The sequence below is a fragment of the Galleria mellonella genome, unplaced genomic scaffold (assembly GCF_026898425.1).
Source record: "Galleria mellonella isolate WM207_F2 unplaced genomic scaffold, CSIRO_AGI_GalMel_v1 utg158, whole genome shotgun sequence".
Taxonomy (NCBI): Eukaryota; Metazoa; Arthropoda; class Insecta; order Lepidoptera; family Pyralidae; genus Galleria; species Galleria mellonella.
The window spans coordinates 432,565-446,455 of NW_026442003.1; the positions used below are offsets into that span (position 1 = coordinate 432,565).

A 13,891-nucleotide genomic window follows, 5' to 3' on the forward strand; every position below is an offset into this window, starting at 1 on the left:
GATCGGAATGCACTGAAGAAACCTTCGGTAATAAATTAACGTACCGCCGCCACGACTGATGCGGTCATTGCGTACGATGTTGTAGGTTGCGATTCTTGGGTCGCGTGAAGGGTTAAGGTTTAAAGAAAGTCTCCTGTACTAGGAGAACGTCCACCTGGTGGATGGTGAGGAACTCACGAACCTCGTCTCTTTGCCCTTGTGGTCCGTTAGCGTTGAAAAACGCCAACTTAACGGACCGAGGTTTGCATCTTTTCACCCTTAGATCTATAATTAGTTTTTAAAGTTGAGGATGGCGACTAGTACGCCGATGTGCTCGCAGACGGCTGCGAGTCGTTCTTGTGGGTCGTTGACTGACCTTAGTTTAGAGGCCAGGGCCGTAATCTTACTAGCATCGATGGAGCTGGCGAGTTTCGCTACCAGAGCGAAGTCGGCTGCGAAGCTTGAGCCGACGTTCGCTCCAGTTTGTGGGGCGGGACGCGGAGGAGGGGTTGATGCCACTATTTTGGCCAGTGTGGGAGCAGTTGCAGATGGCATGGTAGGTGGGGGGGTCGCCTTGACGACCGGTGGTAGCATCCAAGCATTTTTTAGCGGAGGAGGCGGTGCAGCTGAAGGCTACGGGATAGCAGGGGGCGCGGGGCGCGCTGCGCGGGAGGCCTGTGTTTTTGTGGTCTTTGTGGTGGCCTTGTTTTGGCCGGGACGGGGAGCGCGGGGACATCCGCGGTAGTTGGCTGTGTGACCCTGTATGCCACAGAGTACACAGCTAGGTGGGGTCGGGGTGCCATTCACGCGGGTGCATTGCTTAGTGTCATGGTCTCCCAGGGACTTGACGCAACGTTCACGTGCGTAGCAGTTTCGGGCGGAATACCCATAATTTTGGCAGCGGTGGCACTGCTCGGGATAAGTCCGCTTATTTGGTGGCTCTACTGAAAGGCCTGAAATCAGGTCGACATTCCGAATATTGAAAATGGCTTTCCCCTCTGGGGAAAGATCTAAAATGACCAGTACCATGTCCAATGGCATTTTGGCCCTGCTGCGGTACATCCTGTGTACCTCATAGACGGGATAGCTTTGAGAACGGATATCTGCGAGGATGTCCTGGCAATCCAGCTCTTTTGGGACACCGCGTATTACGACACGCAGACGTTTCTCCTCCTCGAGGACATAGGTGTGGCAGCTCACACTGTTTGCCCTGAGGAAGGAAGTTAGTTGGCGATGATCCGTCGATGTGGGAACCACCACTCTAATTCCAACGGATGTTACCCTTGCATGGGTAAAGGATATGCGCTTTTCCTTCAGCGCAGCTGATACCCTGTTCCAGGCAGTCTTGTCCTGGATAACAATAGGAGGAGAGGGCCTAACTTTCCCCACGTGATCGCGGGCTGGTTTGTCGGCGTTAGCCGGAACGGATGCGCCGTCGTTGGCTCGTTGGGTTTTGGGCGGGTGAAGATTGATTCCGGGGTACCCACAGAGAGGTCCCCGGGGGACGGAGGGTTGAAGGACAACTCGTCGACGCCCTCCTGAAGGCAGGCCGCCGGCGAGGCAGGGGCGTCGTCATGTATCACATGTGCGCCCCTGTGCTCAACAAAGAATGCCTTTATGAGGCCAGGACATTTGGCCATTAAAAAGGCCACGAACTGCGAGATGTTTTCTTGGAACAACGACATGTTGTCCCAGGAAACACTCCGCTTGAGGTCTATCAATACACCCGACTATTCAGTCGGGTGCCAATGTCTTATTTTAAAAGTGTCCTAGTAGTAGTATTGGTAAGAACAAAAAAAAAAATTATAGTAAAAACAATGCTATACAAATAAAATGGAACTTAAAATAATATTGAATAACAGACATTTAATATATTCGCAAATAGATATCCGATCGATACGGGCGATATCGAAATGGGTGATAACTTCTTTTCCACCATCAGTATCCAGAGGAATCCAAAACATAGATATTGGATTGGTATTCGTGCTTAATTATTTAGTAAAAAAGAAATCTCAAATAAATCTTTAAATAAATAATATTTTTTAATAAATCTTATTATTTAAGTTGACCTCTTTATCAAAGGCTTATATAATAATCATTTAACCAATATCTCACCTCTTGATATATTTCCGGTATCGTCTGATTCAAATTGAGCCAAGCGTCGAATAACTTTAGGGCCTGTTTGGTCACTTTGGGATTCTCCCACTCTACGCCAGCGGTCAAGAGGGCGCCACTGAGCCATCTGGAAAGTATATTAAAATTATTACTTATATTTATTTGCCCCTTGTCGCCCCTCCCCCTCCCGTAACTCGTCAATGGCATTTTTGGCATTTTATTTTATCACGGGACCCACAAATGACTGGTTATGCAGTCATCCAATGTAATATATATATATATATATATATATATATATATATATATATATATATATATATATATATAATATGAACATAGGCCTTCTCCTCTTGGTGGAAGGGGAATGCCAATACTTGCCACGATTGGCAGGGGGAGTGCCAACTGCAGTTAGGATTTGGCGATGTTTTAAGAGGGATACTGTTGCCCATACCTCAAATACTAAGTTCCCTTAGTTGTCTCTTACGACACCCACGAGAATGAAGTGGGTGGCGTATTCTACGTAACGACCACACGGTGATATAAATATACAAAATCATTTTTTTATTTTATCCTCAGGATGTTAAAATAAATAATACAAAAATTATTTTAAATTCAATTGAATTTACTTACAATTCGTCCTCGCTAAGTTTTGCACTCTCTATCTCTTTAACGGTGTATATCTTCACATTCGGTGGATGTATGCTGCTCAGTAACTTGTTGAGGTGAGGTCCAGATGATCCGAACCTGAGAAGTTCTCTCCACCAGGAGAGGTGGTTGAGAACAACCCGCCAGGGAGCCCAGTGCGTTTCTGCACTGAGTCGCGCTGCAATAAGAAGGTTTTTTGTATCAAAATCTATAGCTCTCTCTTATCATTAAGAGATAACAAAATACCGAATTCAACAGTAGAATTTTAAAAATGACGATTTAAAAAAGCTTTTACCAAAATCTATTTGGATTTCTATTAATCTATGATTTGAAGAAATATTATTTCTATTCTATTTTGTATGCACTTATAAATTACAAAGATAAGACATTTATCAATATTTTGAGTAAGAATGGGTAATCACGTAACTCTTCCAGGCAACCAAATACAGTAATAAAGGACGTAATTTATGCAAATTACAATGACAAACAGACTAACAGCCCACCTGATCGAAACCTATGGAGATTGGTATAGCAGAGTACCAGTGAGAGATTACAGATGAAGATGCCATCAGCTATGCTATTCTCTAAGCAAACAGCCTGGACATTAGCCTTGACGCAGCGATGAAATATTGAAATGGTATTCACTCATTCCTAACACGCGACACTAGCGCTCGACGACGAGCTCAAAGAGTTCACTAATTCTTAACACATGACACTAGCGCTCGACGACGAGCTCAAAGAGTTCACTAATTCTTAACACACGACACTAGCGCTCGACGACGAGCTCAAAGAGTTCACTAATTCTTAACACACGACACTAGCGCTCGACGACGAGCTCAAAGACGAGCGGCGTAAATGGGAACTACTCAAGGCTGTGCGATATATTTTGTCATAGTATTTGGTATTCACTAACAAATATCAGCCTCGCCTTCGCGGACAGTCTAGCCTACAGCCTTTGGCTCATTGTTACCAATTTACCAGCGATTAACCACGATGGTTTCTAGGGAAGACTGCATACAGGTGAATCCCACAGGGTATATTGCTAGCAATGGAGCTGTAAGTTCTCTTTACTAGTAATTACCTCCCCTTATTAACCCACATCAACTCAGTTTTTTTTAAGAACCAACTAACTTGATTTCGTCCTCACCTATCATTACATACCGGTACTTTGCCAGAGTATATGAACAGCGTAGACGGGGTCACCATTCCGATATAGTAAGTGGAGTTGATCTTTTGAGATAAATATAAAAAAAAATATTAGCCAATGACGATGATAATGATGATGGTGAACTTACTGGCGGCTGCTATAGCCCTACTTGCCGGCAGTCTACCAGCTCGGCTCAGGACGAAAGCGTCGTCTAGAAGCAGCGCTCGTTCCGCTGGTGCACCACTGTCGTATAGTTCTGCAGCGCGCTTCGCTGCTTCTTCTTCTGTCTGTTTGATAGAGGATAGAAAAGAATAGCACATACATACAAAGTCAGATAAAAATGTATAAATAACAAAAATTTTTCTCAATGCAGCAAGCATGGTGGCGTATGTGACTTAAAAAAGACGTCATTGTTTGGTCATTTTCGCATCACGACCTTAAAATGACTTCTAGAATAACGTCGCTTTCTATGTGGAAATGAACATCGACCATTTGATTCTCAAATTAGAGCAAAAAGAAGGTGATTAATTACTGAAGGCATAATTTAGCATACTGAAGCCTAATTTTAAGTATATATTATAAATTAACTATGGCACAGAATTTACAGGGCACCTGCAGAGGAATGACACCTGAGTAAGGAATGGCAACGCATGGGAGGTATCATGGGCGAAACAGCATACTCTGTTATGTCCATGGTACTGCTTATGGCTATAGGTGACGGTTACCACCTTCTATCAGGTAGACCGCCAGCTTGTTTGCCATTCTAAGTTGCAAAAAAACAGGCAAGAACAACTGATTGGTGGCACAAACATGATTTGGTCAGAAATACCCATGCAGACAACTTTAATACGAGGTCTCCCTCTGGTAATGCATCTCACCTCTCCCCCCTCGCCGTCGGCGGAGTGCGGCGCGACCCGGTACAGGCCGCGCGCGCCCACGTTGTAGCGGACCCACTTGTGCCGGCCCAGGTCCGGGATCACCACTGTGGGGACATCCTTGCACTTTTGTATACCACCATAAGCACCATAATCATTCTTTATTGTACAGAAAAGGTTATTGAAATGTAAAAACAAACATAATAGTGCACAAGGGCGAGCTTATCGCCAAAAGAGATTTTAACAACTCTCAACACTGATGGGTAGAAGTACGATTTCCCAAAAAATAAAAATATTTATTACTATTTTATGATTATTTCAGCCGTTAACTGTCCATTGCTGGAAATAAGCCTCCTCCTTAAGGGAAGTTTTGCCAGTAGTTGCCACGCTTGGTAGGGGGGTTGGCAACCGCAGTTAGGCTTTTAGAAATGTTTTAAGAGGGGCGTTGCCTATTTTAGGGTATAGGTACGTGTGTCTATTTTGATTTCTCATTCTACATATATTTAGTATATAGACAAAACGTGTCACCACTCCATTTTATCTCCTTGTTACACTATTGACATGAATAACTTACATAATACACTGTGACGCCAATGGTTCTACCGTTTAAACCGAAACTTAGCATACAGGAACAGCTATTTTTTTGACAAAAACTCGTGTGAGATAGAGACGCTTAAGCAAGAAAAACTAATTTGACAAGAGCGACGCTAAGTCGGAATAACATATATTGAAATTAATTGACTCAGCAAATGTCGTTTTACATCATAACCGTGGGTTAGTAGATAAGTTTCTCTTATGGGGATAAAAACTATACTCTCTCTAAAGTTCTAATTCTGATTCGAACTTCGTTTAAATCCTGCAAGATTGGCTGGTAGACATTTTTATTTGGGAAAAGACTGCATTTACGTATTTCTTTTACGTATGAAATTTTTCTTCGTGTAATGTACAATAAACAGTTTTAAATAAACAAACAAAGGAATAATAATATGCATATATATACACTCCCAAAACTTCATTAAAATCAGTTGAGTACAATCGGTTTCGAAGGTTAGCATGAATAAACACTATGCCGTGGGATTTATATATTAAGATATCTAGATTTTTTTTAAACAACTAAGAATGGCAAACAAGCTGACGGCCCACCTGATGGAAAGTGGTAACCGTCGCCTATAGACATGAGCAGTACCATGGACATAACAGAGTATACTCTTTCGCCCATGATACCCCCCATACATTACCATTCCTGAGGACTCAGGTGTTATTCTTCTGTACCCAGTAAATTCACGCCATATCCCAAACCCACGCCACCCTTCAAACCGAAACATAGCCATGCAAACACAACTGCTTCACGGCTGAAACACGAATGGGACAGAGGTACCCAAGCAATCGACTTTTGTACAAAGTCTCCCTCTGGTAAGATACAGAATGGAAAGTCGGTTAACTTACTTTCAGTTTCGTTCATCCAAATAAGATGAGTGACATTTTCAGCCCATCGCGAAGTCCTCACCGGTTTGGTCTCATTACCTAAATCGTACCTGAAAGATAAAGTATACCTGAGTGTAAACTTAAAATACTTTGGACTCGACTAAGCTATCCACAAGATGGGAAGTCCAGGGTTTTGCAGACTTCAACTCTTTTATCACCATCGTGTCAGCCTTTAACTGTCCACTGTTGAACATAAGCCTCCCCTCAGGGGGTTTTGCCAGTAGTTGCCACACTTGGCAGACAGATTGCCAACCGCAGTTAGGCTTTGGAGAGGGACTTTTAAGAGGGACTTTTTTTTTATTGGATGAAAAGGGAGTGGTAACCCCGCCTGCGCTAATGGGATACGCTGGCGGGGCACCAGTGAAGGGTGATCGATGAGGATGAAAACAGGCCAGTTAGCCCATCATGATGAATTCATCAGGAATTAACCATGATAGTTTCCAGGGGGAACCGCGAGGAGGTCGACCTGGTTGGGTATATTGCTAGCAATGGGATTCTTAGTCTCCATTACTAACAATCCCTTTTCCCCCTTTAAGAGGGACTTTTTCAACTCTTTGAACATCATGAACTACATTAATCGCCTATACACATGAACAGTATCATAGATACTATTAAACCATTGTGATCATGTTGTCTCGATTTTTTTCGATTATGACCATTAAATGACTGTGGAATGACGTCAGTTTTAGGTCTATTATATATACATGAACAGTATCATAGATACTATTAAACCATTGTGATCATGTTGTCTCGATTTTTTTCGATTATGACCATTAAATGACTGTGGAATGACGTCAGTTTTAGGTCATTTTAAAGTCATAACTGTTACTAGAAATGGTATTGATTCACTAACTTACCACAGTTCGGTCTTGATACGATCTCCTTTAGAAAGTATCTTGGTTAATTTATAGTGAATTCGTTATGACGCTTTGACTTTATTTTCACCTTTACCGCTCCAGTGTATACTAATAGCGCAAGCGGGTTTACCATATAATTTTTTGTAATGAATGATAATGGAATGGTAACCCCGCCTACGTTATCGGTATACACTGGCAGGACACCAGTTAGGGGTGACAGATGAGGATGAAGGCAGGTCAATTAGCCCATCCTGATGATTTCAACTAGAATTAACCACGATAGTTTCCATGGGGAATTACGTGGAGGTCGACCTGACAGAGTATATTGCGAGTAATGGGACTATTTGACCCCATTATTAACAATTTCTTTCCACCCTTACCATACCATTGTCCTTACTTATAAATGTGAAAATGAGTTTGTTTGTTACGTTTTAATGGCTGAACCAAACACTATGCGGTTGAAAGGAATTGTTAATAATTAAATCTAACAAGCAGCTAGAAATATACCCTAACAGGTCGAACTACACGCGGTTTCCCCTGGAAACCCTCGTAATTAATTTTTGATAGCGTTGATTAATTCCGATAGGCCAACTGACTTTTTTTTATAACACATGGGGCAAACAAGCATATAGCTCACGATAAGTGACTACCACCGCCCAGGATTACCTACAACACCAGAAGCATAACAGGTGTGCTGCCGGCCTTTTAAAAAGGAATACGCACTTTTCTTGAAGGTTATGACGACCTGCTTTATCTTCACCTGCCATCCCTCACTGGTGCCCCGCCAGCGCATACCTATAGCGCAGGCGGGGTTATCATTCCATTATCGTCCATAAAAAAATCAATCAGTACGAAATTTGGTATGCATATGCATACTACATGAGATAGAGATAAACTTAGGCTATTTTTTATCCTGGTCAGTGTTACCGTCCGCATAACCGGATATGTTATCCCGGTTATGCGGACAAAGTCGCGGGTAAAAGCTAAACTTATAAAAATCTTACCACGTGGTATTCTGAACCGCTTCGGTAACGTTCTTCCATACTTTGGTGATGTTGTCAGATTCCTCGACTGGGAGGAGGGGGCCCACTACGAAAGTGAGGGGGATGGTCCACCGGGGCGGGGGGGCGGTGGTGCCGCTAGGTTTGACTGTGGTTGGTCGCTTGGTGGTCGGTGCTGGTGTTGTGGTTGTACTGTTCTCGTCCTCTGTTGATTCTGTTATATTTTCTGGTAAGAGAATAATAATAAATCATTATAAATGTGGTAAAATATAATGGTAAATAGTTTTGACTTATAAATTAAACAACTGAACCGATTATGATAAAATTTCTACGAGACAAAACTGTACGTATATCCTTTATAATAAAAGAAGAATTTTTCAAACAGGTATAGAATTAACGGAGTTATGAGGTAACAAACATACAATCGAATCAAAAAATATACAACCGAATTGAGAACCTCCTTAAGTCGGTTGAAAATTGGTTTGTTTCAAACAAGTTTTTCATAAACTAAAACTCACCCGGCTCGTAGAACAGTTGGTCCAGGTCAGCTCTGAGGTCCTGGGTGAGGAGATCGGTCACCATCGGCGGCTCCAGCTCCGGAGGATCAGCTGACATCACAAACCTGGAATTGAAAGGTGAAAAATAGCATTCTCATACAGATTTTTTTTATTAACTTTCATCTCGGCTACAAGCCTGAATTGTATCTTTCAAAAATGTATTAAGTTATAAAAAATAAAACAATTATAAAAAATATGATTTGATGGATTTATTTATTAGCCGGTAAGCCTTTTAACGTAAAAGACTACAACAAAGGTAATAAGAAAACTTGACACCAGAGGGCGTCGCCCTCGTACAAATAATAGAGAGAAAAATAATAGGCTTTATTTATACAACACATATGGTTGGATAAAAATAACAATGACTACTTGCTCGTCTCTTAATTTCATCGTCATTTTTCAGTCATTTTAAGGTCGTAATAGAGTCCGAGCGGTCACCTTGTTACTTAGATTACAGACCAGATATCAAAGCGATATTGATGTTCTTCCTACCTCATTGCATCCCATTTTGAGGTTTTCATCCTATTACCAAAGGGAAACTTTGTACAAAAGTCACTTTCTTTGGCACCTCTGTCCCATTCGTGTTTCTACCGTGAAGCAGTTGTGTTTGCATGGCTGTGTTTCGGTTTGAAGGGTGGGATATGAAGTGAATTTACAGGGTACAGAGGAATAACACCCGAGTCCTCAGGAATGGCAACGCATGGGGGGTATCATGGGCGAAACAGTATACTCTGGTATGTCCATGGTACTGCTCATGTGTATAGGCGACGGTTACCACTTTCCATCAGGTGGGCCTGCAGCTTATTTGCCATTCTAAGTTGCATAAAAAAATTGGTTTTCTAGTATGACAGAGTGGAGGTGGAGTAGTGTATGCACGTGTGTACGCACCTCGCCTGTCGCAGGCGCACGTCGTGTCCGGCGGCGGCCGCCTGCACCAGCGGGTAGCCGGCGCGCTCGCACCAGCCGTCCCACGCCGCGCCAGCACCGCTACCACTGCCACCAGCACCACTACCACCACCAGCACCGTCCGAGCCGTCGTCCCGCTCCAGGGCTCGCCATAAGTCCCTGCAGTAATCAAATATTTATTTCTATTTATTATACTAAATAATTATATATTACTACTAGCTGACCCCGTAAACGTTGTTTTACCACTTATTGCGAAATATAAAAATCGCGATTAAAATACAGGGGTTGATCGTAAAACGATGAAAATTTAAAGTTGTATGTATTTTTCAATGCTAAATCATAATAAAATAAAAATTAAAAAATTTGTCAAAAAAAAAAAAATATTTTGGGGAGGGTCACCCTTATCATTGACGGGTATGAAAAATAGATGTTGGCCGATTCTCAGACCTACCCGATATGCACACAATATTTCATAAAAATCGGTAAAGCCGTTTCGGAGGAGTTTGGTAACAAACACCGTGACACGAGAATTTTATATATTAGAGCCTACAGCATGGGGTTCTTCGAAAGGGAGGGTACAGAGGTTTCTTCAGGGTCGGCAACGCGCGCGGAATACCACTGGTATTGCAGGTGTTCATAGGCTACGGTAACTGCTCACCATCAGGTGGGCCGTATGCTTGTTTGCCGCCTCAGTGGTATAAAAAAAATACAAAATTTCATTAAAATCAGTTAAGCAGTTTCAGAAATTAACAAAAACATCGTAATATAGGATTTGTATCATAGGGGGTAAACGAGCATGCGGCTCTCCTGACGGTAAGTGACTACCGCCGCCCATGATCACCCACATCATTAACGGCATTGCAGGTGTGCTGCCGGCCTTTTAAAATGGAATATGCTCTTTCCTTGAAGGTTACGATATCGTATCGGTTCGGAAATACTACTGCTGGAAGTTGATTCCAAAAAGTGGTTGTGTGTGGAAGAAAGTGCCTTGAAAAACGCACGGTGGAGGACCGCCACTCGTCCAGATGGTTGGGATGGAACTTTATATATAATAAGATGTAACCTTGCGTCTGCGCTGGCGGCGCGGTGGTGTCTCAATAAACGAGCAAGTGCAGCCCGGCCGGCCTCCTCGCCTGCAGCCTCCACCGCCATACTCACTATGGCTGCCCCCTGACAAATATACACATGCATTAGTAATAAAATTTACCGACTAGTGGAGTAGGGAAGGTAATGCAGATTGTGTGTGTATCAGCCATTAACCGTACACTGCTGGACATGGCTTTCCCCATAAGGTATCCCCCTTATTACCCCTTGCCAGTAGTTGTCACACTTGGCAGGCGGGTTGGCAACCGCAGTTTGGCTTTTGATGATGTTTGTGAAGGGACGCTGCTGCTCATTTCTTGGCCTTCCTTAGTCGGCTCTTAAGACACCCACGGGAAAGGAACGGGTGGCCTATTCTGAGCCAGGACCTTACGACAAATGCAGATTTGCAGCTTCAATATATCTCATCAGATCCATTTGCATGAGGTATTGGAAACTACTGTAATGAATTCCTAGTGAATTCGTTGTAATGGCCAACTGATCTCTGTTCTCACCTATTATCTCTCACTGGTGCCCCGCCAGCGTATACCAATAGCGCAAGACGGGGTCACCATTTAATTTTAATTAATTTATAGAAATTAAAAAATGAATGACGTACCCATAGAAAATCTGACGCTACAAGGAGAAGGATTGTAGTGGGTTCCATATGGTAGGTGAATTGGAGAGGAATTATTTCTAATCACGATCCTCAGGCATGAGGGTGGAAAGGGATTCTTAGAAATAGGGTCTAATTTCTCTCTTACTAGCAATACACCTTATCAGATCGACCTCCACGCGGTTCCCACTGAAAACTAACGTGGTTAATTGTAGTGGAATTCGTCACGATGGACTAATTGACCTGCTTTCATCCTCACCTATCATACCCCTACTGGTGCCCCGCCAGCGTATACCGATAGCGCATGCAGGGTTACTATTTCATTGTCACCCTTTCAAAAAAGACTCTCAGGCATGATGGATAGACGAAGAATTTAAAAAAGCTACCTTATGTAGGGAGAGGTCATCCGTGGCGGCTTCAATGTCAGCCCTGTCCAACCTCGGGGATGCTACCGCGCGAACCGAGTTGCTAGAGTCCAATCTGAAGAAATATACAATTTATAATCCTACTGATATAATAAATGGGGGGAAAAGGGATTATTAGTAATGCGGACTACCAGTCCTATTGCTAGCAATACACCCTGTCAGGTTGACCTCCACGCGGTTCCCCCTGGAAACCATAGTGGTTAATTTTTGTTCAATTAATCACTGTGGGCCAACTGACCTGCCTTCATCCTCACCTGTTACCTGGTGCCCCGCCAGAGTATACCGATAGCGCAGGCGGGGATACCATTCCATTATCACCTATTTAAAAAAATATATATGATAAATGTGATACTTTGTAAAGATGTTTGTATGTTTGTTACTTCACCATATAGATGATATTTTTTTTTAACCAACTGAGAATGGCAAACAAGCTGACGGCCCACCTGATGGAAAGCGGTAACCGTCGCCTATAGACATGAGCAGTACCATGGACATAACAGAGTATACTGTTTCACCCATGACACCCCCCCCATGCGTTGCCATTCCTGAGGACTTAGGTGTTATTCCTCTGTACCCTGTAAATTCACGCCATATCCCATCCTTCAAACCGAAACACAGCCAAGCAAAAGCAATTATTTCACGGTAGAAACACGAATGGAACAGAGGTGCCCAAGCAAACGACTATATTACAAGTTCTTTCTCTGGTAATATTCCGGTTAGAACCACCCATGTTGGAATTATATCATGGTTGGAATTCCATCAGAATGAGATACTCTCAGAACCTTACCTCAAAGCTGGCAGCACATGGTCTAGCAGCAGCGCGTCCAGTTGACGTTCAGCAGCGACCTCTCCTAATGGGGGCGCCTTCTCCGCCAGGACTGACGTCAGCGCCTCCATCAGCCACTGGGAGCTCCACCAGCGCGGTGATACGAGACCTCCGAACCACTGGGAATTAATGCCATTTTAGTATTTTTATTGAACAAGTCGTCACAATATAATATGTTCAATGAAATCTGATCAAGTTATTAGCTGTGTTTCGGTTTGAAGGGTGGGATATGGCGTGAATTTACTGGGTACAGAGGAATAACACCTGAGTCCTCAGAAATGGCAACGCATGGGGGGGTATCATGGGCGAAACAGTATACTCTGTTATGTCCATGGTACTGTTCATGTCTATAGGCGACGGTTACCACTTTCCATCAGGTGGGCCGTCAGCTTGTTTGCCATTCTAAGTTGTATAAAAAAAAAAAAGAATAATATTGGAATATATACCTGCTGTGCTAACAGTCTCGCGATGGTTTTGGTATCGGACAACGTGGATGGTGCTAGGGTGATGAGGCCCCAACCTTCGGAGTATGCGTTACCGCCTTCAACTACCACGATATCTGAAAAAAAAATACAAGTCAAAACTTGTGTCATTGCCCATGTGAAAATAATTGTACATTACTGCAGCGGCCAGCAACTGAGGCATTGATGGACGAACGTACAAATGTGGGCCGAGGTGTAGCCGAGGTACACATACGTGAGTCCATCAATGCCTAGTTGTGGCCAAGGCTTGTATAGTACTTTTCTCAAACAATGCGCGGAAATCAAAAACACAATTTTACTTTTTAAATTCAATGACCAATAACGAACAATAATAATTTTTCACGCGCCATAATGTTCCTTTGTTTTTTTTTTCAATAAATAGCTTTCTATTTGCAAGACAGTTCGAAATTTAAATAAAACCTTGTATTAGTTGCCTCCTTGGTAGCCATGTTTCAAAGTCATTCCATTTTTAAATTGCAGGACAGATATGAGTTTACATAGTAATTTATCTGGCCGCAAAACACGACAGATATGGATTTTCATACAACTTTTGCCGACCGCTGCCCGCATGTATCTGGCCAGTACGGCAATTTTGATTTATCTCGAAGAAGATTGTCAAAATAATGCTCACATTTTCAAGCATGTTTGAGAAAAAGTTATTTATTTATTTATTTACTGTACTGTACTGTTTTATGTACTGTATTTTTTTGCTCTAGTGTAGCCCTGATTTTCCTATGAATAAATAAATAAATAAATAAAAGTTATCTATGTCTATTTAAATATAATTGATCTATCTGTCAGCTGAGTTTTGTACAAATAAGTTTAGTTGTTTAAGCGTTACTGTGCAACAAATATCCAAACATGTACAAATTTTTATATTTAAAAAAAGTTTCTT

At 42.5% G+C, this 13,891-nt stretch overlaps 1 protein-coding gene across 2 annotated transcripts in view; it reads right to left on the bottom strand.

Annotated features, from left to right (window-relative positions):
• LOC113519533 (uncharacterized) overlaps positions 1 to 13,891 on the bottom strand; it is a 41,733-nt gene that overhangs the window by 5,084 nt on the left and 22,758 nt on the right. For both annotated transcript variants that reach the window (XM_052892469.1, XM_052892468.1), the window contains exons 13-24: positions 12,961 to 13,073; positions 12,476 to 12,633; positions 11,650 to 11,743; positions 10,631 to 10,737; positions 9,550 to 9,726; positions 8,623 to 8,726; positions 8,108 to 8,330; positions 6,208 to 6,296; positions 4,765 to 4,868; positions 4,035 to 4,173; positions 2,725 to 2,917; positions 2,095 to 2,221 (exon numbers count right to left, since the gene is read on the bottom strand). In XM_052892469.1, the coding sequence (XP_052748429.1) occupies positions 2,095 to 2,221; positions 2,725 to 2,917; positions 4,035 to 4,173; positions 4,765 to 4,868; positions 6,208 to 6,296; positions 8,108 to 8,330; positions 8,623 to 8,726; positions 9,550 to 9,726; positions 10,631 to 10,737; positions 11,650 to 11,743; positions 12,476 to 12,633; positions 12,961 to 13,073 (1,628 nt within the window). The remainder of the gene's footprint in view (positions 1 to 2,094; positions 2,222 to 2,724; positions 2,918 to 4,034; positions 4,174 to 4,764; positions 4,869 to 6,207; positions 6,297 to 8,107; positions 8,331 to 8,622; positions 8,727 to 9,549; positions 9,727 to 10,630; positions 10,738 to 11,649; positions 11,744 to 12,475; positions 12,634 to 12,960; positions 13,074 to 13,891) is intronic.